At 37.3% G+C, this 27226-nt stretch overlaps 1 protein-coding gene across 1 annotated transcript in view; it reads left to right on the top strand.

Moving 5' to 3' along the window:
* Positions 1-324: 324 nt before the first annotated feature.
* Positions 325-27226, top strand: part of LOC131041726 (uncharacterized) — a 115424-nt gene continuing 88522 nt past the window's right edge. Inside the window, exon 1 of the mRNA XM_057974914.2 lies at positions 325-1226. Coding sequence (XP_057830897.1) covers positions 694-1226 — 533 coding nt within the window. The 5' untranslated portion in view covers positions 325-693. The remainder of the gene's footprint in view (positions 1227-27226) is intronic.

Genomic DNA, 27226 nt, shown 5'->3' on the forward strand with positions numbered 1-27226 from the left:
TTTAATGAACGCCTCAAACCTTTCCTATGACCTTCCGCTACATTTGATCTTCTACAAGTTAAAAACTATCGTCCTTCACTCTTCATTACTAGAAGTCAAAATTTGAATATTTTAATCTTTTTAATGAAGGCCATGTGACCTTCCCTACCTTTGACCTCCTAAACGTTAAAAATATCTTCCTTTACTCTTCATTATCCCTTCTTCCGTTTCTCACAAGTCAAAGTAAGCAGTAATATTAAGAATTGCCTCATGTGCCTCAAATAACTCTTGTACGCGACGGCTTAAATCCATTCCAAGCTCCAGGGAATGAATCTAGACCTTACACAGTTAGTTGGCTCCTTTATTGAACGCCTTAAGAATACATGTGGACCTGAATTTGATGTAGAACGCAGTTGCATTTCCTCAGCTAAACGCGTGGCATTTAATGGCGAGGAATGCTACTTGTTCAATAATCGGATGCTCCAGAGGATTCACCCTAATCTTGGAGGTCCTTTCAATTTGATTCCAAGGATTACCAATTGATTGACGAACTTGCACTCACTCTGTTCTCAATTGAGATATCTTTGCTCAAGTTTTGTTGCGTGTTTGCACAAGGATTTCAGAAAATTGCAGTAATTCGGTTCAAATTGTACTAAATTTGATCATTTTGTCTAAGAATTTGGTTTATATTGAGCCAGCTTTTGGTCAGTTTGTATGTTGATCCTGCAGAGTCCCGCGGCTACAGAGCGGACTCTGATTCCGCACGGCAAATTATACTGCCCTAGGCGGGAGATTCCGAAGCAGAAATTGAAACCCTGGGTGGGAATCAGAGGATGGCAATTGAGGCCAAATTTGGCGAGAGTGGCTATGGGACGAGATGCTGGTGCGGTGATTCTGGCCTCGGGTGCGAGTGGCCATGTAAATGCCTTGTTTTCTCTCAGATTTTTTAAGAGACTAGCGCTTTCCATATATGCCCTGTTTCTTTTAATAATTTCGTCTGAGAAAACAGAGGAAGGCAAGAGCCAAGCTTCGCATTTGAAATCAACTTCGGTGAAAAAAAAATCTATTCAGTGGAGAAGGAACATTCGCAGAGACGAAGAAGAGGAAAAAGAAGTTTGCAGAAGGCGGGCCCTCGCCATGAAAAGTCGGTCGTTTGATGGATCTGCTTGGAAGCATCATCTTTTTATTAGTTCGAGAGGAGAGACTCTTTTTACTCAGTCCTGGACGCCACTAAATCGGGATGCAAAGTGAGTCAACCATTGCTACTTTTCATACATATCTTTTCTCCTTCACTTTTATGTAAAGTTCATCTAGAAAATGTATACTTTTTCTTCAAGTCATGTGGGAGTGGGGAGGAATGAATCTTTTGGTATATTTCGGAGGAAACATCGAAGTTACGTCTTACAACGGGTTACATGGTAGGTTTCTTCCTAGATAAGACAGCATAGTACGTACCATTGTCAATATCACAGACACTGACTCACCGTCGGAGTGGGTGGCTTTTTTGGCACAGGTGACGATTGCCAGCTACCTACATTATATTCGATTTTTTTATGCAGCCAGCAGAATGCACCTATATTTAGGGGAAATATATCTGACGCGTTCAGAAGATCAGAAAAATAGAAATATGGGTACAATAACTTTTAAGTTCATAAAAATAGAAACAACAACGTGCAGCATTGGGATTAATCTTTAAAACAAATGATTCCATATCCTAGATGACATGGCTTATGATTTGAAATGGACTTTAGGCCAATAGTCTTTGGTAGAATTTGTTAAAGTGCATATACTTGTATAGAAGATTTTGTGTGGAGGGGTACTGAAATTTGAAAAAAAAAAAAAACATATTTGCTTTCCAGTTTTTGTGTACTAGCATATACTGTCGCAAATCATTGTAAAGCGGGCAGATTGAAAGGAACCATCAATAGGGTATAAACCAGATAGGAAAAAGTTAAAAACTACAATTACCGAGTGAGGTGCATTTTGACATGTAATATTTATCTGTTGGAGGGCTCTCGCAAGCACTTTGCAATATAGCTAGCCAGCTACAGCACATGCCAAGATTTAGTTTCTGGAACACGTTATCTGTATAACTCGATGAGTGTTTATGAGGTGAACCAAACAAGCATCCTAGGTGTACACTACCATTGTTTGGTCTGCAACCTGTTTGAGTCTGAAAAATTATCCTGTTCTCAATTTTGCTATTAGCATTCCCCTTCTAGTGTTCATTACAGTAATATTTAAGCATACTTTAATAATATATGAAGCAAGCCCAGTATCTTAATATTGTAAAATTGAAAGTGGATTTCATATTAGCTACACAGTAGCTGCATAGATGATCATATCTGAAAATAGCAGCAATAAAGGGGATAAACAATAAGTAAAAATAGAATGGTCTTGGAATAGTGATCACTAGCTTACAAAACATAAAATGATCTTTCAAGTCCTATTAGTCAGAAAGGTGCATACGAAATTCTTTGCCATTTCCATCTTCTTTGAATCACTTTTACTGTATCGAATATACAGTGACGGTGACTTTCCTTGGAGATTGGGACTCTGAATAGCCATGATTTTTTACTGTGTAATTTATGTCAGGGTTTTACTGTTTAATGTTTTAATGGTCTTGGAATAGTGATGACCAGCTTACAAAACATAAAATGATCTTTCAAGTCCTATCTCTGCCAGAAATGTGCATAGAAAGTTCTTTGCCATTTCCATCTTCTTTGAATCACTTTTACTGTATCGAATATACATTGACAGTGACTTTACTTGGAGATTGGGACTTTGAATGGCCATGATTTTTTACTATGCAATTTCTGTCAGGGTTTTACTTTTTAATGTTTTAATGGCTTGACTTTACTTTTATTTTTTGAATTCATTAACCAATTACTTTGAAGTATAGCTGAAAACTCTACCCAACCAACTTTTATATTTTAGTGATTCCCAAACCAATTTTCCTTTAAAAGGGATTAAAACTGCAATTGGTTATGGAGGACTTCCAAAGCACTTGAAATTTGAATGCCCATCTTAATTGTTCTTCGATAGTTTTAGAGTGGTTCAACATCAAGGGCAGTACCCCTAGCTAGATTTCTTAGAGATTGTTAGTGCATGGGCAGTCAATGATGATACTACAACAAAATCATCGACTTAAATATGCTAACTTTTATGTGGTGGAGCTCTTATGTCCAAATTCCATGTACAATTTTAACTGGCTACAACTCATTTTAAACCCCTGGGCTTGCAAAATTAAGATTTGAGTTTGGTCAAGATTTGTTTTGTGAAATTTGAATGACTAAATAATGTCCCCTGTAGATAACTAATTATCCAATTTCATACTAATATATATATTTTTTGATGTCAATATTCAGAGAGCAGGTCACCATTCTATAAAACAATAATCCTTAGCTAGAAGTTAAACTGCTCCTCACATAATCATAGAAGTTTGAGTCCTTTCTCCATTTTATGATCTGTTGTGCATGATCGGTTGACTTATAGGAGCCTGAACTGGGGTCATCCTTATGATAAGCACCTCATTTTTCTCTAGACCACAGCCTGATGGACATGATTATATATGTGTTACAAGATATAATTACTTACATTTACATGCTATCAAGCAGGCAGGTTGGTGACTTCATATAATTTGCCTCCTGCCATAAATGTTAGTTTAACATTTTTTATTATTAGTTACTGTCTATTATAAGTTCCCACTTCTTGAATTTGTGGTCCTCAAAGAATGTCTGTAGTTGTTGCATTGCCAAGCTGATAGCATAATATCACTTTTCATATAAACTTAAAAATCTCATATGTTCCTCTTGAGAATAATTTTGTAGATGCCAAAGAATATTTCATTCAAATTGCATTGTCTTATCAACATTTACGTGGTGATATGTATTCTTTTATGAAGAGAAAACCTTCTTTTGGGAATTTCCATGGTACCTTTTAAAATAATATGATGAGTGAATATTGTTGCAGATTGTTTCTGTCTTTTATTCCTCTTGATTATTTCTATGACATGATTCTATGCTAAAATGGTTTTTCCAAATGTGTCATGGATCTTTGATTGTCATATATTTCTTATATTGGCTGAAGTGATGTGTTGTCAGATGCATATATTTTTTTAATTTCAAATTTTACTGCTCTTGTTAGAGTTGATTTGGGGTCTTCTTTTGCTACCACGCTTTGTTCACTTGTAATGTTTTTTTGTTCAAGTGATAAAATTTAAGTCAAAGTGTTGTATTGATCACTTGGGAGAGTATTTGTTTGTTCATTTTTATTGTTTGAGCTCCAAGTTTCTATATCCATTATTTTTAATACTTGTTTTGTTTCTTTGATTTTTTTTTAATTTGGTGAATTTTAACTTTTCTTGGGGTGGCTATTGGTTCAGTTTCCATGAGCAAGGGGTATCCCTTTTGTTAAATAAGTTAAATTCGCATGGAACTTGCATCCGGCCTTGTTCATAGAGGTATGTTGCACCAATTGAGTTTGATGGACTATCTTTGATGCTTTTTACCACTTGAGTCCATCCTTTTCAACATTCAATATTAATATCACTAGTTATTGTTTTGCTACTTTCTAGGAAATCACTATCAATATTATTTCCTCACAACAAAGTAAACATGGTTTGGCCAATTATGGTGACCACATTTCAAATTTATTGACCCTAGTTTTATGATTGCTTTTGGTAATATTTAGTTTTACTAATTTCTTTATTGGTTGCTTTCTATGGAATGGATTTTGGGGTCATTTTTCTAATTATTTTTGAGGAGTATTATATGTCATTTTGTTCTTTCTTTTCCTATATCTAGAATTTTATACAAGTAGTAAAGATGCTATTGTAGCATAGTAAGAATATTGTCAAGATACTAAGGATGTATAGGACTTTGGGGGGTCAGTTTTTAACCAATGGAAAGCATGGGGGAAGTAGTAATTTTGACTGGTCCTCTTCCTCATCCTCTTCTACATAAAGTGCAAGTGATCTCTTGTTGGTTGAGTCCTAATGTCAAGCAAGTGCCATCAATCTTCTCCCTCCAACTATTCTATTAGGAGAGGGGCGACCTATTAGTTGAGCTCCATAACCTCCTACATTAGCCTCAATTATTTTGCACTCCCTAATCCATGTAAAACTAATTTAGGAGAATGGGATGCATGGCTAACTATTCTAAGCACCACTAAACTTCTAAGTTGCTGGTTTGGGCAGAGGTACCAGAACTCGGTATGGTAGAATGACAAATGTTTTCATTCTTGTACCTATACCCAAGGAATTTTTTTTTGTCATTCTAACATACCAAGTTCTGGTACCTGTACCAAATAATAATTAGAGTAATGATAGTCATAATTGCCAATAAATAGAATATTTAAATACCTCATATTCTTAATTTTCAAAAATTAAAGTGATCAAATCGCAAAATGTAATTACACAATGAAAATTCAAATTACAAACAATATTTAATAGACTTCATATTCTTCTTCATCAAAAGCATTAAGGTCAACATTTGGTGAACCACAATTAACTGGATTGCCACTCCCACTAGGTGTATCAAGTGCAAAAGCTGCCCATCTATAGAGACTTAGGCAAGCTATTCAACTGTAGTATCTGAATCAGAAAACTCAGGGATTAGATCCCAATTCTTTGTCACACCCTCATTGTATGATGGGCTCAATGAAACTCAAAACATATTCCATACGAACTCACCACTCATCATCTATTATCGATGCTTTTACTTTTGAGCTCTTTCTGGGTCTCGATCTGTCAATGGCGGGGAAGCTGGTACTGGCACTGCTGCTCGATCTATAACCCGGTAACTAGAATCCTGATCTGGATCGAGAACGATCACTGCATCTAATATGGTATTTAAAAATTCACGACACATATCAACAATGAAAAATTAAAGTTAAAAAATACATTAAAAATAAAATTTATATTACCTTCAACAACTCCAACTTGGAGAAGGTCTTGAAGATGCCTACTCCAACTTGGAGAAGGTCTTGAAGATGCCTTTGTCACATATGATGACTAGCCACATACATTTGGATCTCCTCACCCTCTATGTAAATTTGTTTCACCCACTTAATTTGTGTGCCAATCTTTCGCAATATCAAACTGAATGAGTGGACTGCACATGGTGTCCAAAAAATGTGACTATATGTACCGCCCACTTTAGACTCAGATGCCCTACAGTTTTTAGCATTGTCCATTATGACTTGAACTACATTTTTTAGGCCCCACCATTTCAATGGATTCTATGAGGATATTGGCAATGAAACTTGTATCTTTTAGTTGCCCGTCGCAATCTGTTGCCTTCGAAAGCATTGCCCCTTTAAGGGTACACTTCTATAACATTGATCATTTCTTTTTGGGCCATGTATCCTTGATGGCTCTCAATGAAGTCTTTGTTGAAGGCTTCTCTTTTGCCAATAAGATGGTTCATACGTTTTCATACCCAAGACTAACATAATCAAGAGGTGTATTGCAAAGGGTCTTCACCATATCTTGCCAATAAGGTGATCTAACAATGTTGAAAGGAAGTCCATAGCCATAAATGCAATGAGAAATGCTCTAATCTACAACCTCCCTCATCTCATTTTTCAAGTCCTTGTTCAATGGGCCTCTTTTCCGCAAGAATGAAACATTCTCTTCTTCAAAAGATGGTGGGATTGGAATGAAAGGATGTGGGCCAGCTAGTTTTGAGAAGTCACTAGGAGGTTTCTATGAGCTACTCTTGGCAAGAGGATGTACAAGAGCCTTTGATCTATCACTTGCCATCCTGGCATCCTCTTGTTCTTTAATATAAGCTAATATGTGTTCCTTTGGCAAACCTTTTTTATTTGGCTCAAGACAAAGTTTTATTCCTTGTAAAGGAATGGCACAAAAGTGAGCTTTCACTTGAAAATATGACCTCTTATACTCTTTTCCACATTGGCTACAACGCAAAAGAAAACTCCCACCTCCAGGAAGTTGTCGAATCATTGTTGTGTGTTGCCAAAGAGGCGACACTGCATCAAAATTAAATCAACTTTGCATTTCGAGTAACCGAGATAGAACTTTGAGGCATTCTATATGAACCTAAAATTAAAAATACAATTAAAAAACATCACAAATTAACAACACTAGAATTGAATTTTTCTTTTTGAATCAGTATTATAACCTCTTATTATGCATTAAAAGTTCAAAAAAATATTCAAAACTTAAAAACTTGAATTTAGAAAAAAGAATTTTGAAAAATCTTGAAAAAAATATTAAAAACTTGGAAAAAATGAAAGATTTAGTCACCTTTGATGGCTAAATATTCCTTGTGCAGCCATTCCTAACCTTTTGGCGTAGGCCTTACTCCCTCATGGCCCTCAACTTAGAATAAAAATGAAGCAACCTTCAAAACCCAACCGTAGACACCTAAAATTGTCCTAGCCTAATTAAATAAATATTTATTTATTTAATTATTTTATCCTAAGCCTTCTATTAATTAAATAAATTTTTATTTATTTAGTTAATTCATTTATCCTCTTCTAGCCTTTCCCTATTTAAATAAATATTTTTTATTTTTTTAAATTATCTTTTCCCTAAATTAAATAAATATTTTATTTATTTAATTGGTCCCACTTACTCTATCAATTAAATGAATTTTTATTTATTTAATTAATTAACTATCTTTTTCACTCTATGACACATGTCATTTATCTCTTAATTTTCCTCTACCTACCCCCTTCATTATTTTATTATTTTTCCTAACTACCCTCTTATTATTTTATCATTTTCTACTTTTAATCCTAGCCGACCATTTATCTTTTTACTTCTTAATCTTATCCTTCCATTTCTAAGTTGTCTTCTATATAAGAGGATATTCTCATCATTATCAACCCTAATCAACAATCTAACACTTTATGCGACCAATCTGCCTTTTTGCGATCAAGTAATTTCACAACCACAAGCCATTCTTTGTTGAGCTCTTGTGCATATACAAAATTTGAGTGCAAATATATCAAACAAGATCAATGGAGATAGGAAATAATGGAGATCAAACCCTACTTGGCATTTGAATGGTATTATTGTTTCAATTTGTTAATTTGCATGTTCTTAGGTTTCTTCATTGGTGTATGGTGAATGTTTTTATTGTAGAACTAGGATTGTTTGTGGTTGGATCTTTGTGGTTTTGCAATAGTTTGTCATCATCATTTTTCACCTCACACACCAACAATGGTAGTTTGGAGGAAAAAACGCTCTTCTTGGTGCTTTGTGTTTGTCAAATGAGTTCATGTTAGGGAGAATGGATGCATTGGGGGGAGTGTGAGATTAAAAAAATGCTTTTGTTTTTGATGAAAAAATCACTTTTTTGGCATCCTAGGTTGTAGGTATGCTTGGGTATGCCTAGTATTACCTTAGGTATGCCTAGGTACATTTGGTTTTGCCTCGAGGACGCCCAAGGTATTGCTTAGGAACCTTGGTTCGCTATGGGTCCTTCATAGAAGGATCTGCAACAAACCCAAGCACCTAGGTGGTACCTTATGCATATTGGAGCAGACCATTATCAAAATTTACCCACACCATACTGGTTTGTGTACCAAGCCCAAAACAAAGGTACCCAGCAACATAGCTAACCATTTGATAAACTGAAAAGGCTAAAGGGTTACTTCTTGAGGGGTGTTGGAGTCTACATCACTAAAGCTTCCACAACTATAAGTGGAAAGCATTTACCATGTATGTTTTTGAGAATGCATCTGCTATAATTGAGTGTTTTGAGTTGAGTCCCTTGAAGTCTCCTATGTTTGGTGAGTTTCTTAAGTCAGCCAAAATTCATAAGTATATATGTATGTAAGAATTGAAACTATTATTAATGTGTTGTGGATTGCCTACTACTAATGTGAGATATCTTTTCTTACAAAATGCTAGAATTGGAGATATAATATTTGAATAACCATATCCCATCTATTTGGCATTGTATAAAAGAGCTTCAAGTATGCCTATTTTTTTTGGGACATTGGTGAACATGATTAGTACTTTGTATCCTTCCATTCTTTCATCACACTAGATTGGATCAAATGAGAGAGATTACCTTTCTTTTATGTACCATAGATGCACTCAATCGCCCCTCTCCCTCTTCTATATAATTGACAATGCTTGGGTAGGCCTTTAGGTCTTTTCCATCTAGTAGGTTATTGATTACAAGTCATTTACCCTACCATTTAGTAGGTTACATCTCCTTGACATCGATGGATGTGCTCAACATATTCTTATTCGTAGAAGTAGACAATTCTACTTCTTGCTAGGAGTATGTGTCGAATACCTTGGTATTTGTTAGCTTCTTTAAAAACCATAAGCTTCTTAGTGACCATCCTTCAATAGTTTTCTTTTGTTGAATCTTAGAAATAGTTAATAAAATTTAGCTGCGCCTTGGGTTTACTATCCTTAAAGGTGGAGTGCTCTTCTATGTTCTAGGGTTAGTAGCTTTGTTGTTGTAAAATCAAAAGTTGTATATTTTACAATTTTGGCACTACAATTAGACCTCGATATAGTGTCTTTAGCCCCTAGCATGTTTGTAGGCTTATTTCACCCTATCCTAGCCTTTTGTCCCACTCTTGGTGCCAATGTGAGACTTTTTTTTGTATGTTTGTCTTTTCTATGTTAAATTGAAAGTCATGTTTGATCCTACTATACTTGGATGTCCATGTGACACATAAGAGTTCCTTGATTTTGTACATATCAATCTTTCCTATAACCCTCACTGAACTAGCTCCCCTGATAAATTTAGATTATTTTGCAAACCTCTGTAAATTGTTGTAGATCCTATGGAATCATAAAATTTAGCAATTTGGTTTGTAATCTCCACTTCTCCATTTCAGCACCTCTGTGAATCCTGATTGAATTCACTTGATATTGACTACAAAGAAAATTCCTTTCTCCAAAGCCAATAACCCTTAGTGTTTTTGTCCTAGGGTTTGAGTTGAATGACACACAAACTTCACAATGAGAAAATATGAAATGACCAAAGATATGAAATTCAACATTTGCAACTCCTTTTATATTTCTTTTCTAATTTTCATGAAACTTATTTTTATAAAGTGAACCCTTTTAATTTTTAATTCACATTAGGGTTCCTAAAATGTCACTTTAATAGAAATGGTCACTTTTTAAGTAAAATAATTAATTAAATTAAAGTTGTCCATAAAATAATAATGTAAGGCAACTTAAATTTAATTAATTAAAAAATTCCTTCTCCAAACCCTCGAATTAGCCTACGGGAATGAAATAGCTTAAAGGGACCTCTTCAAGCACCTAGGTTGAAGAAGGGGACATTACAAGTGGGTTCTTCACTTTCAACAGTGGTTAAAACTGGGTTGTTTCGTACCACAACATTGGGATTAGATGGGGGCATAAGGGGATTCATTCCATTTGATCTTCTTTTTGCTAAAGGATGATATGTTCTATGGCTTGCTCGTTTATTTGCTTGCTCTTGCTTCATAATATATGCTATCATTTACTCCAATGGAAAAAGTACTCCATTTCTCTAAGGCAAGTTTTAATGCCTGGTCTAGGAATTCCACACAAATAGGCTTTCACCCGACTACATGAACTTGAATACCTAACATCATGCTCCTTACCAATTCAAATATAAATCCCACCACTTGAAATTGATTGTATCATATCAACATACTTTCCTGGAGGAGAATTCAGATCTATTTTGAATTTAAGTTGGCCAATGGAGCTAGAACTAGCTATCATTGTAATTCCTATGGTAAATTTTTTTAATATTTATAAACAATACATTAAAAAAAAAAGAGATTTTCAAAATAGAAAATAGATTAAAAAATCTAGCTCATTTAAAATTTTAGGCATAATGATAAATTCATAGAAAAATGAAAGAAAAACAAAGCAAAGAGTTTGTTTCATCTTTGTAAAACAAAAATGAAAAAAAAAATTCACCTCTTTGCAAATATATTCTTTGATTTTTCTTGGCAGCCAATGGACACTTGCAAATACATAAGAATAGAAATGCAAACGTTGTAGAACCTTCAACTCCCTTTGTTGAATGACAAAAAAAAAATTCAGCCTTTTGGAATGGTATTTGTCTTTTGCAATAAAATGAGCTACAATGAAATTGTTTTGGTGTTTGAGATGCTTTAGAAGGGATTAATAGGGTTAGAAATCCATTTTATGGCACATACGCCAAACTCAAAGGAGGAAAAAAAATAAAAAATAAAAGCCAAAAAATAAACAAGTTAAGAAGAAATGACGTGGTTGCCTTGGGTTTAATCTTTGTTATCGAGTATTGTTGGTAAAGCTCGGGCCCTAGCATGGGTACGACAAATGTATGGGTACGGTTTGGGATGGCTTTGGGTATGGCCAGGGTACTGCCTAGGCACTTGAGTATGTTGTGGTTCCTTTTGTGAAGGACCCACACCAAACTCAAGTGTCTAGGAAGTACTCAGTGCCATACCCAAATGTAGTTTCATACATTATAACCTCATTTTCACTCTCCATTTTGGGTATGTCATTCACTTTATCCATTTGGTCCCAACTATATTATAAATTTGTAACATTTTATATCTAAATATGCCAACAAGCAAGATATTAGATATCAGTTGTAATGCCTTGCCAAGGAACCCTAGAAGATTAGGTCAACTTGTTGACAATTGATATTACACAAGCTGAAGACTTAACACCTGAAACATCAACTAAACATAGGATAAGGTCTCCGAAACCCTAGGTTAAGGTTAATGAGGTTATTAGAGTCACACAAGACCCTTCCCAAAGGTACAAGGCTTGATTCGAAAAACAAGACCATCTACTAGGTCCTAGATGTCATCGATGGGCTCTAACAAGCACCTACTCGCACTTGAACGCCATCGGTGCCATCCAAATTCACCGTAAACCAACTCAAGATACCTCTCAGGGTTCCTAAACATCAGTAGCTTTGAAATGCAATTAAAACGAAATCAAACTGAGCTCTTGGGATCCTAGAAACCCTAATTGACTCAATTGAAGGACTAAGGTGCCCAAATTGGGCGCAGATGCTCAGAATGGACACATGCACACCTGGAGGAAACTAGCATGGCATGCTAGTGTCCTTGACACATGCTATAGTCCTTAACTCGTTCTAGTGTCCTCCAGGACTCGTAGGCCCACACTGCAGTCCTCTGACTATGCATTTGTCCTAACTAGTGAGCTTCTAGGTTGGATAGAATGGATCCCCAGACACCTCAAACACATTGATGAAGATGAAATACCCATAGACACCCAAATGGGAGAATTCAACAAAATGATGTAGAGATGAGGCATGCAAAGTGTCTTTGGGTCACTAGGTGACACCTATAAGGCTAGTCAGGAATCTGGGGGACCCTAAACACATTCAATCCACCCTAAACTTTCCTAAACCTATACCAACACTCTCAAGGATGTCCAATTCACCTTAATATGACATTAGGACACCTTGGGACACTTTTTGGATTGTCCTGAATGAATTTGGATTGACTCAAAACCACTCTAATCTTCACTAAAATGATTAAGACACCTTGACAACTTTGAGAGAGGGCTAAATCACTTTCCAAGACTACTCAAGATGCATCTAGGTTCATTTTAGAGCACCAATTGAAGTGTTCCTACAACATTTCCATAATGCATCAAGAATTGATTAAGCTACAATGCAATAGATCGTACCTGATTCCAACACTAGTGCATGTAAGGCTACTCTAATCCATATTATGTACTTTCAGTTACATCAATCTCCTCTTGGATTCTTCCATATGCATATAGTCAATGTTTACAATCCTTGTTACAATATACAAATGATTACAATTTTGCAAGAAATGAAAGAATGAGAATGTACAAGTGATGAAGATGAAGGAAGAGCTCTCCAAGCTGATCACGATCCAAGTCCATTGGTCCCCAATGGTGATTTGCAATGCCTCCTGACCATGTGGAACCCTTAGGTCCATCCCACCGTGCTCTTGGAGATAGTCACAAGGCCCATACAATCTCACAAAGCATACAAGGGGGATAGTAGGCTCACACACACACACCATACGTGGTGCATACATGACACACAATAAGATACAAGATCATGATGCAACATGAACACTAAAGGTAGCACAATATCCATAAATCCATATCAGATCTCTACTCAAGACTACATAAGGCATTAGATTCTAGAGTGCAAGTGGAGGAAGTGTCATCATGTGTGCTTAAGAGGACACACTGCACGAAATTGAGCATTCTCTCATATGGATAGGAATGAGGATCACGGAAGTCCCAACGCTACATGAGTGGGCATGTCTCTTTAGACAAGTCGTAGTGCATCATGTGTGGGCATGCCTTCCCAAGACACCCTTGGCCTCATGATCGCGCTCAAGGCATGCTTGAGGAATCAATTATCTTATTTTGTGTTTACCCCAAGTTTTATTATTATGTTTTCACTTGTTTAAAAACTCCCCAACATGGAACTTATAGGTCGGGTGCATGTTGGAAGCCACTCCTTAGATCCACTCTAGGTTCTAACCCTAGGATCATCCCCATTTCCAATGATTGAGATTACAGAATACACCCAAAATACAACATTCTAGAAAGCCATTTTTACACATGCATAATTGCCCAATTGGCCAAACTCTCATGATAATGGATCTGATTCAGTCCCAAAATAAAAATTGCATATATATTATCTATCATTCCACATTGGAATATCACATCAAAAGTATCAAAATCCACTTTTATTGCAAAACACAATTTTGGACAAAAACTGGTCCCATGCCATCTAACATTAAAAGATCTCCAAAAACCTCAAATTTTCAAAATGCAAAAACTAAAAATGTATGAATACCCTTTTGATCCCCATTTGCCCCACACCACAAAAATACACTAGATTTGACATTTCACTCGTTCCTTACAAAATTGGGCAGCATAACATTTCATAAACCATCTTTTCAAAACTTTTTTGAATCTAATTGGGGAGTAGATAAAATGAAATGGTATAAACTAACAAAAAGTTTGAAATCATCTAAGAATCATTTATAACCATTTAAAAACATTTAAATTGAGAAAACAATAAGAAATCAAACCCTACCTCAAATTTGGGCTCAAATCTTCAAAATGCAACCATTTTCCACAAACCAAGAATGAGGTCGAATCCTTTGGACAGAAAAAATCATTAACCGACACAATTTCAACAAGCTCCCACCCACAAGATTTATCCAAATAGATCTCTCCCAATGAACAATCCAAAATCTCAATGTGGTAGGGTTAAAATAAGACTTAAGTGTGAAAATAAGCTACTAATTCATCGATATGAACTCACTTTTTGAAGTGGGATAAAATGATAATAAATTAAATTAAAACTTAAATCAGTAATAAAGTCCCCAAATACAAAACTCAATCATGCCATTCTCAACATTTTAAATACATATAAGACATATTAAACATACTATAATTAAATTGCCACAATAACATTAAAATCCATTGAATATATATACCAAATTGTTGATAAACTGCCAATCACCTAATATGCATAGACAATTGTTACAGGTATTTCACAAAGATGCCATAGGGTATACCAAACATACTAAAGCAATAACTAGAGGGTGTATACACATATAACAAATAAATCATCCAAATTAGGAACGATGGGTATGGTTGGGTACAATAATGGATAGTGTGCTATCTCCTATAACCACCATTGAGGAAATGGGCATGCTTAGACTCATGGAACCAGGTGGATTTGATGCCCTATACTTGCATCACTCAATCAAACATAGTAGTACTTGTACATGTATATCATAACTGAAGCACGTATATAATCATTCCCCAATCGAGGTCACATAATAACATGGTTAGTAATGGTACATCATCAAATCATCATAAGCATAATCAATGCATCATAATGTGAACACATTGTCATAAGTATGATCAAAATGTCGTCATATAATCATTTCGTTATAGGCATCATAAGTATAACCATCACTAAATCTATGTGTACAAACATCTATAAACATCAACAGTTATGTCTACGTGATCAAAAGAATATAATTGTAATTAGGATGCACCACGTGAATACAAATACAAAAAAAAATCGTACGTACAATCCAAATGTATCATAAATGGTATCAATATCAAATCAAAATAAAGCAATGATAGAATGCAAACACAGGAGGCATTACATCATTTCAGTTCCATTTGTGAGTTGTACCTATGAAACACGGGGTTAGTAAAATTTCCGTCAGCATTAATGAGATTGATTTCAATTGATTTCATTACGCATATGTAGCAGTTGTTTGTTTATGTTTTGTGACATCACTTTCCTTTTATTGTTAATGATTTGACATTGTTGTCAAATGTTTGCAAAATGAAATTGAACCAACTTTTGCACTTGACACATCTAGGGGGAGTGACAATCCAATTGATTGTGGTTCAAATGAAATTGAACCAAATATTGATGTTGACCTTAATTCTTTAGATGAAGAAGAATATGAATACTAAATATTGATTGTAATTGGAATTTTCATTTTGTAATGATATTTTGAGACTTGAGTATTTTTTTTACAAATTATAAATGAGGTATTTAAATATTCTATTATTTGGTAGTTATGAGTATCACCGTTCTTATAATTTATATATATATATATATATATATACCCAAGGAAAAAAATTGTCGTACCACCATAGTGGGTTCTAGTTCTTGTACCCACACTCGTATCTGAATCGGCAACCTAGGGTTTAGTTGGGTCTACTTGGTTCCTACCCAAGTTTGCTTGAGATCATCTTAGATGAATCCACCTCCCCAACCCTCTGTCCTCAATGTATTCACAAGCAGAACAAATTAGATTGTAGATCTAGTTCAAACTAGATCATTGGACCTAGATCTAGCTAGTACTTTGGGGGATTTGATAACATAGGTTCGAGAGGTTTATTTGTATATTTTGAAGGTTATTTCTATTTATGGTGTATATTTCCAAATATTTTTACGAAGGGTTTTATTAATATTATATTCTATTTGTTGAAGGTTTTCAATGATAGTTCATGTTTATTTCTAAAGGAATCAATATTATTATGAAGAGTTTCAATGTATAACTATAATCTACTATGTAAGAATTAGTGGAATATGGGCATAGGGTTTTCAACTTAATATTTATGATATTTCACTATATCCTCTTGTGAACCTATTATTTGATAAGTAAACCATATAATGTCATTGTTGTCTTATTCAATGTTGAGTCTTTCCATTTGTATCATCTTAGAGGAAGTAAATCATATAGTTTTGAAGGAAAGGGGTTCACATTATAGAATTTGTACATTATTTTTCGCGAGCAATTCTATATTGTTGTTGCAATACTACTTCTCTAGCAGGTCACAACACTATTGGAGATTATTTCAGACTATACCTATAATAACTCTACAATGGTACAAGCTTGCCACACCATTTGAAACACTCATTTGTAACCTGGGAGGAGTTCATACGTGCTGAACCTTCTTGTATTTGTTGATTTCTGTAGTACAAAAGCTCCGTATCATTTGTAGGAGGCCTCATACCCTACATGTGACTATTGTACATAGCTGGGAATGGGTGACCTTATGCTTTCCTACTGTGGTTGAACCCCATAACGTGCATATGAATTTGTGTGTGTGTGTTCATGCTATAGTGATACTTGCAGAAATTAATGGTCTTTGTGAGTAATCTATATGCTTCTCTTTATTATAAATATGTGACAATAGATCCATATAATAATCCATTTGAATTTAGAGAAACGGATTGCAAATAGCAAGGACAACAGCCTTCCGAGTTCACAAGAGATGAAGACCAGCCTTCATGCTCTTATCAAGTATGCCACCTGGAGTTGGAATGGATGGTCAGCCTTCCATGCTAGTGGGCCAGGAGGTGGAATGGAAGACCGTCTTTCCATGCTTGTGGGCTTGATCAAGGAGGACGGCCAGCCTCCAAGGTGAATTGAGGGATGGAAGGCCGGCCCACCTCCCATGCTATGGCAATACAAGGGTGACCAACCTTGAGATTTCTGTTTGCAATCGTTTCAAATGAATTCTTAATGAGGTTATTATAGGAATCTACCTTGGAGTGTCCATTGCCTTAATTGGATTTTAATATTTTAATATGAATAATGTTTATATGATATCATTTGCATACTAATGCTTAGTCAAAATAGATGTTATCTTGGCTTATGATTTAATGTCAAGTTCCAGTGACTAATATTGTGTGCAGGACCTAGACCACAAACTGTCTTATAAAGGGCATTTGAATTGGTAAATTTATACTTTTAAATGTATTACATTTCCTATTTTTAATTGGAATTGTGATTTTAGGGCAAAGGTTAGGAATATCCCAAAAGGGGAGATTACATTCTATGACTAAAAGTCCCCAAACCACTAAAAGTATACATGCAAGAAACAGATTTGAATATCTACATGCCTCTGTCTAATGCTTTGGCATCTCCAAATAACTGGTGCAATGGATGCATATCAGCTCACCTCCTGCCACCCATACAACAGCTCATGACAATAAATTTGACACAAAAAAGATGGGAAATGGACTGGTTACTTTGGTGCATTGCCATTATACCGTCTATGTGGAGCAGATATTTGAAGTGGACTTCAATACAAATTATAATATTCACAGTGGGCAATCAAAAGAATGAGGGAAAGGGAAAACATCCCATTTATAATGATTCGATTAAGGTCATTGGTTATTCAAATGACCTCCTTGTTTATGATGTCCAAGTACAATAGCCTTGTTAGAATAAGAAGGGCTTGGAACCCTTTTATGTTATGCCACTAAGTACTGTCTCACTAAACTGCAATGTCACAGCCACAAAGAAGAACTAATTTTGATGATTTCTTAACAACATGGTGGGTTCTTGATCTCAATGATGTATCTTTAAGATTTGTAATCATACCTTGTGGAACTTTCAACCAAATCTGCTTACTTTGGGGATATTTATCTTCATTGTAATGAACAATTGTAATAGACCTGGAATCTTAGAAAAATCTGCAAAAAAGGAATTGCCTTGCTGTAAATGCAAATGCCTAAGCATTCCAAATGTTCCCCTACAATTTTATCCATGAAGAATAGTGCACCGAAGGGTTCGAAAGAAACAGCTAGCAATGCAGAATTTTGGCAATCAGAAGACAGGTTCTAAGATCAACTTCACCTCAATAGAGGACCAGATTATCAGAGCTAATGGTTAAGAGCCTGCCAATGACCCAGTTATGTGGTGCACAGAGAGATGTAGACTCTCCAAGCACAACAAACTTTCCATAAATTAAAGGCTGTTATGCGTCAATCAGCTAATTTTCTATGCCAGTTTGCTTTTAATATTCCAATATGGGGTAGCCCACCTTATACCCAAGATTCCAGCTGCGTACTCACTTTTTCTCTGCTGCTGACATTTACTATAAATCAAGGCAGCCACCTGGGCATCAACCTCCATTCTTGTTTTATTTAGATGAAAACTACAAGTTTTAATATGGTTTGCTAATCCTCATGGAGGGTTTTAAGCTGCATCTGCAACTATTCCTAATCCCCAGAATGCCTCCTCTTCTTTTGCCCTTCCACCCATTTCTAGTTAGCTAATTTTTAATCAATCTGTGAGTTAAAGAAATCCGGAAAATCCCACTCGTGAGAGGAAGAGACTTTTTGTCTTAATTAAAGCCCTCAACATCATCATGGCCAGCATTCATATTGTTAGATGAAAAATTGATGAAAAATGGTGGGAATTTCTTCAATCGAGAACTATATGGCATTCATGGTGAATTATAGTCAGCAGCCAAAAAGATTGCTTTAAAGTTTTACCAGAGTGTATGCAACATTCGAAACACTATTTTCTCAAAGCTACAAAATCAAAAAGCTGCAAAGAAGCAGCAAGGCCATTGAACAGTTTCTTATTACATAATGAAACAAGAAGAGGCTTGCAGAGCTAATGCAACACAAAGCCCAGCAGGGCAACAATGAAAGACAATGATGCAACACAAAGCCCAGCAGGGCAGAAATGAAAGACATACTCCACAGCCTGAAAGCTTTATGGAAGCATCTATTTGTGGCTCTCAACAGAAACCCCTGTTCTATAAGCTTGTTCCATAGTTGCTCTCCTTTTTGGATTCCACAAGGAGATATGTTACTATGGGGGAACAGGAGAATCCAGAATATCCACAAAAAATCTTCCACAGCCCCAAAGGAGGTGCAAATGTCTAATCTCATTATTGCTCTATATTTTGTACAGGCCCAATTTCCAAGGATCCATCTTCTTTAAGGGCAATTTTGTTATATATTGATAGCCTACTAACGGCAGTTTTTGATCTGGTAGAGAAGCAAAGATAAACTATTTAATATATGCTCTCCAAGAAGTTTTCCATCAATTGTACTCACTCTTTCCAGTGCTTAGTGCTTGTTGCTCTTTAGTTTTCCTAGCTCTTGTTTTTATCACTTTGGAGATGTTAAAATTTAAATCATGATAAAATTTTTTTTACAGAAAACTCTTTGCCATTGTTCCTGTTTGCTGCCCTAACCAGGGATTGACTTTTCAAATTTTGAAATATTAATACAAGTCTTCCTTTTTCATGAAAAAGAAGAGAAATTCTTGAGAGACCTTATGTGATTAACCTAATTGATGGCAGATGCTATTATTTATCAATATTTGACCCTAGCCTGTGACTCCCTTGTAACATATCTAAAACCTACTACCATGTTCATTTATCATCATTGAACTGTTATTTGTTTTCCTTATTCACTATGTAAAATACTTACCATATTTGCCATGAATATACCTATGCATATTACAAGTGGGACAAAATCCTACATTAACTCTTCTCACCTTGAATCCTAGACTTGTCCATCAATTGTGGCATGTGTCCCATCCCTCCTTGGCTTGTGGCCTACATTTCACTACCTGGGGACCAGATTAAGACCAATTTCTCAAAAACTAAAAACTTGTCATATATGATTTTTTTATTTTAAAATTGAACTAAATTATGGAGAACTTTAAAAAATCAAAATTCATAGAATGGAAAAAGGTATTTTAATCAAACTAAATACAGAAGGATGAAAAGTAACTGATTTTTTTTACGTCTTGGTCTAGCCAACACATCCTTTTGGCACGTGAGGGCCTTTTGAAAGCATGTAAAATTCCCTCTTATTTTTTTTGAATTTTTCCACAATTACATTCAACACAACACTTGTTATGGTTAGGAAATGAAAACCAAATGCTGCTGAAAGGTAACCCTTCCACTTTTTGCTCACCAAGAGCCCAATGTGGGAAGGTGAGAGCATACGGTGACAAGGGGTTCGTTAGCTTTCTAATCCGCTGGAAATTACAATGCAATTACAAAACTGGGCGGCAAGCCAGCCCCTTCCACTTTTCAACGGGATGAAGAACACAACCTTGGCGGTAAACCAGCTAAGGCAACAAAGCATAATAGAACCAAATCACTCTACCGCTTATGCAGCGGGAGGACTTTTAAATGAAACTATCACTCAACCGCATATCTTAGAGGGAGGACAATATCACTCAACCACTTGCTCAGTGGGAGGACAAAACTGAATTACAAACATACAGGCGGCTAAGCCATCCTCTTCCACTTGTTCAGCGGGAAATACAACATAGAATGAATTGGTCAGCACTACTGAAGCGATTCTTACAATGATAGAAATGTGAAAGAGGAGATAGAGTGAAGTACATATCTTATGAATTCACTAACACATTCTAACCAATAATACTACTTGCTGTTCTGAAATCAAATACAAGGAAAATGCAGAACCAACCATCTCGAAACCCACTAAATTGCTTGTAACTCACTCAAAACCCCATAGAATCATGTCAAATCAGAAGCAAATGAAGCATATGACATAAGCAAACAAAACAATAACTCGAAACTGCAAATGAAGAGCACCAACAAAAAGGCACGCATCCCAATGCAATTCTGGAAATGGCATTTTTGCTGAAAAGTTCGATGTGCAACTAAAAATTGGAGAGTTCTCCAAATGCCACGCCAATATAGGAGACTTATCGTCTCTCCGGTATGCTTCCGACAAGCCCTCACCCAGAATGATGCATTCAACACACAGGCAGCTACGAGCGAAATACACCAGCAATACCAAAAATCCAGCAGCACACACCAGCAATACCAAAAAACCAGCAGCACACACAAAACTTCACCAACACACCCAAAAATCACCAAGAAGCTCACAACTACGCACCACAGCTAGGAGTGATGTCTCACACTCGAAACCGGAAGGAAGGATCTAGGAGGTATTCAACCTCGAAGAATGTCTGGAGTCATTCCGACAGCATAACGATATATTTTCTCTAGATGCCAAATGCGGAGCCCAACCTCTGTTTATATAGATTTTCCAATGTGAAATTCAAATGAAACTGCCTCCCAATTTCACCTCATTCCAATTGCATTTCATTTCATGGTGGACCCAAAGTGGCGCCCACTTTCTCAAGTCAAATCACGCCAAGGAGAGGGGCCACGATTTTTGACATTATAAATTCTTTAAAATATAAAGAATGAAGTCTCCCTTTAATTCTCCAAATAAATCGCCCAAACATGACTTAGGAAAAATATTATATTTTGCACAATTTCCCATAACATCAATAAGTGATAAAATAATTAAATAATAACCTTAGGATAAGGAATAATATTTAATTAAATTGCTTATAGTTCTAGTACTGATTATTAATGGAATCCAGATGAGGTTGAACAATGAGGATCACTGAATTGTGCTGGGACAGGACCAAATCCAAGACTGCCAAAGATAGAATACCCCAAACTGCTACTTACTAAAAATAGTAAGTCATGAAATAAAGCTCCAAAAATCGTTATCTTCACAACCAGAGAAAAAGCTTGGCGAGCTTAGCAACTCTATACCATCCTGACAACCAAACCCTAACTAAAAATAGTAAGTTCACCTTCGACCCCTGACAAGTTTGGTCGGAACTCCAAGGAACATGGGAACCCTTAATTCATCTTTCCACATCACCTACGGGTTTCTAGAATAAGCCAATGGACCACTAAATGCAACATCACAAGGAATGGAACATTACAATGCGCCCTTCCCAAAATTGGTTGTCCTCAAGCAATCGCAAGCTAGGATGCTGTAAAACCTCCTCATTCTCCCAAGTAGCATCCTCCACCGGTAGGTCCTTCCACTTAACCAAATACTCTCGGATGGTTCTCCTCCTCAACAATCGTTCCCTGACATCAAGGATGGCCTCAGGAACTAGCACCAGTTTTCCCTCTTCATCCAAAGGAGGCAGATCAGGAGAGACTATCACATTGTGCCCAAGCACCTTTTTGAGGCGTGACACATGGAAGACATTATGTACTTGGCTACTCGCTGGTAGCTCCAACTCGTAAGCCACAACTCCCACTCTCCTGATGACCCTGAATGCATCATAAAAACGTGGCTTGAGTTTTTCTGCTCCACTCTTCTTGAGAGTAGACTGTCTGAAGGGTTGAAGTCTTAGGTAGACCATATCATTAACCTCAAATGAGCGCTCAATATGCTGCTGATCAACATACAACTTCTGCCGGTTCTGTGCAATTTGGAGGTTGTCCTTCAATTCCTTCTGAATGTCCTGACATTGCTGAACCATATCCCTAGCTTGAGGTGCTCTACTATCTCCAAACACCAAATCAGCAAAGCTAGGGGCCTCATAACCGTAAAGTGCCATGAAAGGAGACATCCTATTGGACATGTGATAAGTGGAATTGTAGCAGTATTCACCAAGATGTAGCCATCTTACCCAAGCCTTCTGCTGTTCTGAAACGTAGTTCCTCAAGTAACCCTCTAACCACTTATTTACTATCTTTGTTTGTCCATCTGTCTGGGGATGGTAACTCGTGGTTGGGGTTAGCACAGTACCACATAATCTGAAAATCTCTTGCCAGAAGGAGCTTAGGAACTTGCTGTCCCTATTACTCACAATATTTTTAGGCAGCCCATGTAGCCTAAACACCTCACGGAAGAACAAATCAGCAACCTGAGCTGCTGTAAATGAGCTAGTGATGGCAAAACAATGAGCAAATTTTGTCAATCTATCCACCACCACATAGATACAATCCTTCCAACTAGCCAGTTTCAAACTGATTTTTGGCATAATTAGCGAGCAATAGGTCCCTCCAATCAGCAGTAAGCTCACATATAGAGCTTAGATGGGGTCTCCATGAAAGGGCATCTGCCACTATGTTGTTCTTCCCTTTCACATACTCAATGTCGAAGTCATAAGCCTGAAGCTTACTAACCCACTTCTGCTGCCTTTCATTCAAATCTTTTCGGTGCATGAAATGCTTAAGACTGTTATGATCAGTCTTAACAACAAACCTACTTCCCACCAGGTACTGCTTGAATTTCACAAGGGCATGCATTATGACAAGCATCTCCTTGCCATAGATTGAATATGGCCTTTCAGGCCCTCTCATCTTTCTCCTTTCAAAGACAATAGGGTGCTTGTCTTGCATAAGGACTGCACCAACACCTTCCCCTGATGCATCACATTGCAGTTCAAAAGGCTTGGTGAAATCTGGTAAGGCCAAAACCGGGCATGAGCTCATGGTTTCCTTAAATTGATCAAACACTGCTTGTGCCTTTGCAGACCACTCGAAGGCTCCTTTCTTAGTGAGATCTGTGAGGGGGGCAGCCAATTGAGAATAACCCTTCACAAACCTTCTGTAAAAACCGCATAGACCCAAGAATCCTTTCAAATGAGTTATGTTCTCAGGTGGTGGCCAATCAAGGATAGCTCTAATCTTTTTGGGATCCACCTTCACACCCTTTGTACTGATGATGTGCCCCAAGTAGAGCAACTCCCTCATTCCAAACTCACACTTAGATTCTTTGGCAAACAATGATTCAGACTCTAGAATGCTAATAATTTTATCTAAGTGTTGTAAGTGCTCCTTCCAAGACTTACTGAAGATGAGAATGCCATCGAAGAATATGAGCACAAACTTCCTCAACTGCTTTTGAAAGATTCTGTTCATGTAGGACTGAATGTGGCTGGAGCATTAGTCAAACCAAAAGGCATGACTAGAAATTTGAAATGCCCGAAGTGGCATCTGAAAGCAGTCTTCTCCACATCAGAAGCCCTCATTCTGATTTGATGGTAGCCCGATCTGAGATCTATCTTGGAGAAGTACACGCCACCATGCAGCTCATCAATCCTCGGAATGGGGTACCAATTCTTGATGGTCTCTGATTTAAGGCTCGGTAATCCACGCACATACGCATGGTCCCATCCTTCTTCTTCACCAATACAACACCCGAAGCAAAGGGGCTCTTGCTTGGCCTAGTGTAACCCATGTCTAGAAGCTCCTTAATGGCTTTCTCAATCTCATCCTTCTGCTTCTTTGGGTAACGATAAGGAGTAATCATGATAGGCTTAGTACCCTCTTCCAACTCAATGATGTGTTCAATACCGTGCTCAGGCGGCCTACCCGGGGGTGGAGTCTCAAACACCTTGCTTCTCTTTGAAATCAAAGCCTGAATGTCTTCAGGATAGCTTCTCCTTTCTTCAGATGAGTGGGATGGCATGACCATATACTCAGTAGATCTTCTAAGTGGCGGATTTCCAAAGGCGTTGCTCTTGTCTGTGATTAGAGCTTGAATATCAGTAGTGTAGCTGCCCTTGTCTTCTAATGGGTTTGATGTCATTAACACACATTCTGCTGCCCACTCTACTTGGTTATGACGGATCAGCCTCTCCATCCTCTTCAAGGATACAATCCGAGGACCCCCATTAGACATTCCTCGCAAAACCACCTTCTTCCCTTCAGTCATGAACTTTAACTCCATGGTTTGCAAGTTAAGAGTGATCTCACCAAGAGATCGCAGCCACTGAATGCCTAGGACCACATCATTGGTCCCTCCAATATTGACAACATAGAAGTCATCCTTGACTTCATAATTACCAAGCTTCATTGACATGTTCGACACCATCCGTTTACAACAAATTGTCGATCCATCAGCCACCATGACCTTGAAGTCTTCAACATCATTAGTGATAAGACTTCTCTTGGCAACAATCCTAGCATCAATGAAGTTGTGAGTTGCTCCTATATCAATTAGAGCAACAAGTTGGTGCTCTCCCAATCCTCCTCGAACTCTGAATGATTCATTCTTGTGGAAGCTAGAGAGTTGGGCAACTATACCCTTATCATCTTGATCACTTTCAGACCCTTTTGGAGCCTCTTCATACTCACTTTCCTCCGAGTCAAGCTGCTGTTCTGAATTTTCAGAATCTGATCCATCAGTTGAATATGCTTACATTTGCTGAGCATTACCCCTTCCATGGCATCTATGACCCGGAACCCAAGGTTCCTTGCATGAGTAACACAAATTCTTCCTCCGAAGTTCTTGACGAAGCTCATCATCCATTCAGGAAGGGAACTTCTTAGGCTGATTAGAAAATTTCTTCTTGTCCTTACGAAATGGGAAAGGCTTTGACTGAAATTTAGACTCAGGGGTAGCCAACATCATGCTTCTAGCCTTCTTGATTGCATCAGCCAAGGTGGGCGGGTCAAAGGCTTTTACCTAACCTCTCAATGGCTCTTCAAGTCCTTCAGTGAATAGGACCACCAGTCTTTTCTCCGAGATACTACTAACCATAACTGAAAGAGTCTGAAATTCAGTTATGAAGGTGTCCACAGAACCCTGTTGTTTGAGTTGTGCTAACTCTTTAAACTTCACCTCCGGATCCTTGGTATCAAATCTTTCTATCAACTTGTTGGTGAATTCAGCATAGGTATGGATCAAATTGTGACCAAGGGTGATCAACCCATGGTACCACCATTCATGAGCAGCTCCATCTAGGTGCAAGGTGGCGAACTTGATGGCCTCTTCTTCGAGCATGGGTCTCAAGGACAAGTAGTTGTCCAACTTCTGCACCCAAGCTCTAGTTGTGCTCACACTGCTTCCATCGAAGTGTGCTAGAGTGACCTTCCCAAGGGCTTGTTGGAAATCTCTGGGGGTGGAGTAACGATTATCATATCTCCCTTGCCTTCTCTTCTTTTGATTCATGTATTGGTCAAGAGACATAGCATTTCGAATCTCTTGGGGAAATGCTTCATACTCCACAAAGCTGGCCCGAATCTCCTCAGCTACAGGAACTTCCACTTCTGGAGGTGGTGTTTCCGTTGGAAGGAAAACAGGTTGCAATGGTCTAGTCACCAATCCAACATGCATTCCATTTCCATGGCTGCCATTGTTGCTGCCATTCCCATTACAACCGAAGTTGTTGGAAGTACTGCCATTATTACCACTCATATTCTGATTTGGATCTTGATTATGCCCTCCTCCAGCATTCTGCCTAAAGGTGGCTATCATCTGGGACATCATGTCCATCATAGTGTCAAATTTCTTTTCTATTCTCTCTACAGCCATAGCTGTTTCCTTCTGTCCAAAAAATCTTTCCCCCAATGAATCTACTGAGTCTACTGAATCAACTTCCTTATCTCTGTTTCTCAAGACTTCTAAAAAATAGAAAGTCTCTTCACAAGGCACTGTAGGGATCTGATACCGTTGGCGTTTCTGTTCTCTGTTGTAGTAGCGGATGTCTCTGTCACTCATGGAGAACTCTATTTACCCTGACTTCACAAGCTGGCAGGAAAAACTAGCTCTGATACCACTGTAAAATTCCCTCTTATTTTTTTTGAATTTTTCCACAATTACATTCAACACAACACTTGTTATGGTTAGAAAATGAAAACCAAATGCTACTGAAAGGTAACCCTTCCACTTTCTGATCACCAAGAGCCCAATGTGGGAAGGTGAGAGCATACGGTGACAAGGGGTTCGTTAGCTTTCTAATCCCCTGGAAATTACAATGCAATTACAAAACTGGGCGGCAAGCCAGCCCCTTCCACTTTTCAGTGGGATGAAGAACACAAACTTGGCGGTAAACCAGCCAAGGCAACAAAGCATAATAGAACCAAATCACTCTACCACTTATGCAGTGGGAGGACTTTTAAATGAAACTATCACTCAACCGCATATCTCAGCGGGAGGACAATATCACTCAACCACTTTCTCAGTGGGAGGACAAAATTGAATTACAAACATACAGGCAGCTAAGCCATCCTCTTCCACTTGTTCAGCGGGAAATACAACATAGAATGAATTGGTCAATACTACTGAAGCAATTCTTACAATGATAGAAATGTGAAAGGAGATAGAGTGAAGTACATATCTTATGAATTCACTAACACACTCTAACCAATAATACTACTTGCTGTTCTGAAATCAAATACAAGGAAAACGTAGAA

The sequence above is a fragment of the Cryptomeria japonica genome, chromosome 2 (assembly GCF_030272615.1).
Source record: "Cryptomeria japonica chromosome 2, Sugi_1.0, whole genome shotgun sequence".
NCBI classification, from domain to species: Eukaryota; Viridiplantae; Streptophyta; class Pinopsida; order Cupressales; family Cupressaceae; genus Cryptomeria; species Cryptomeria japonica.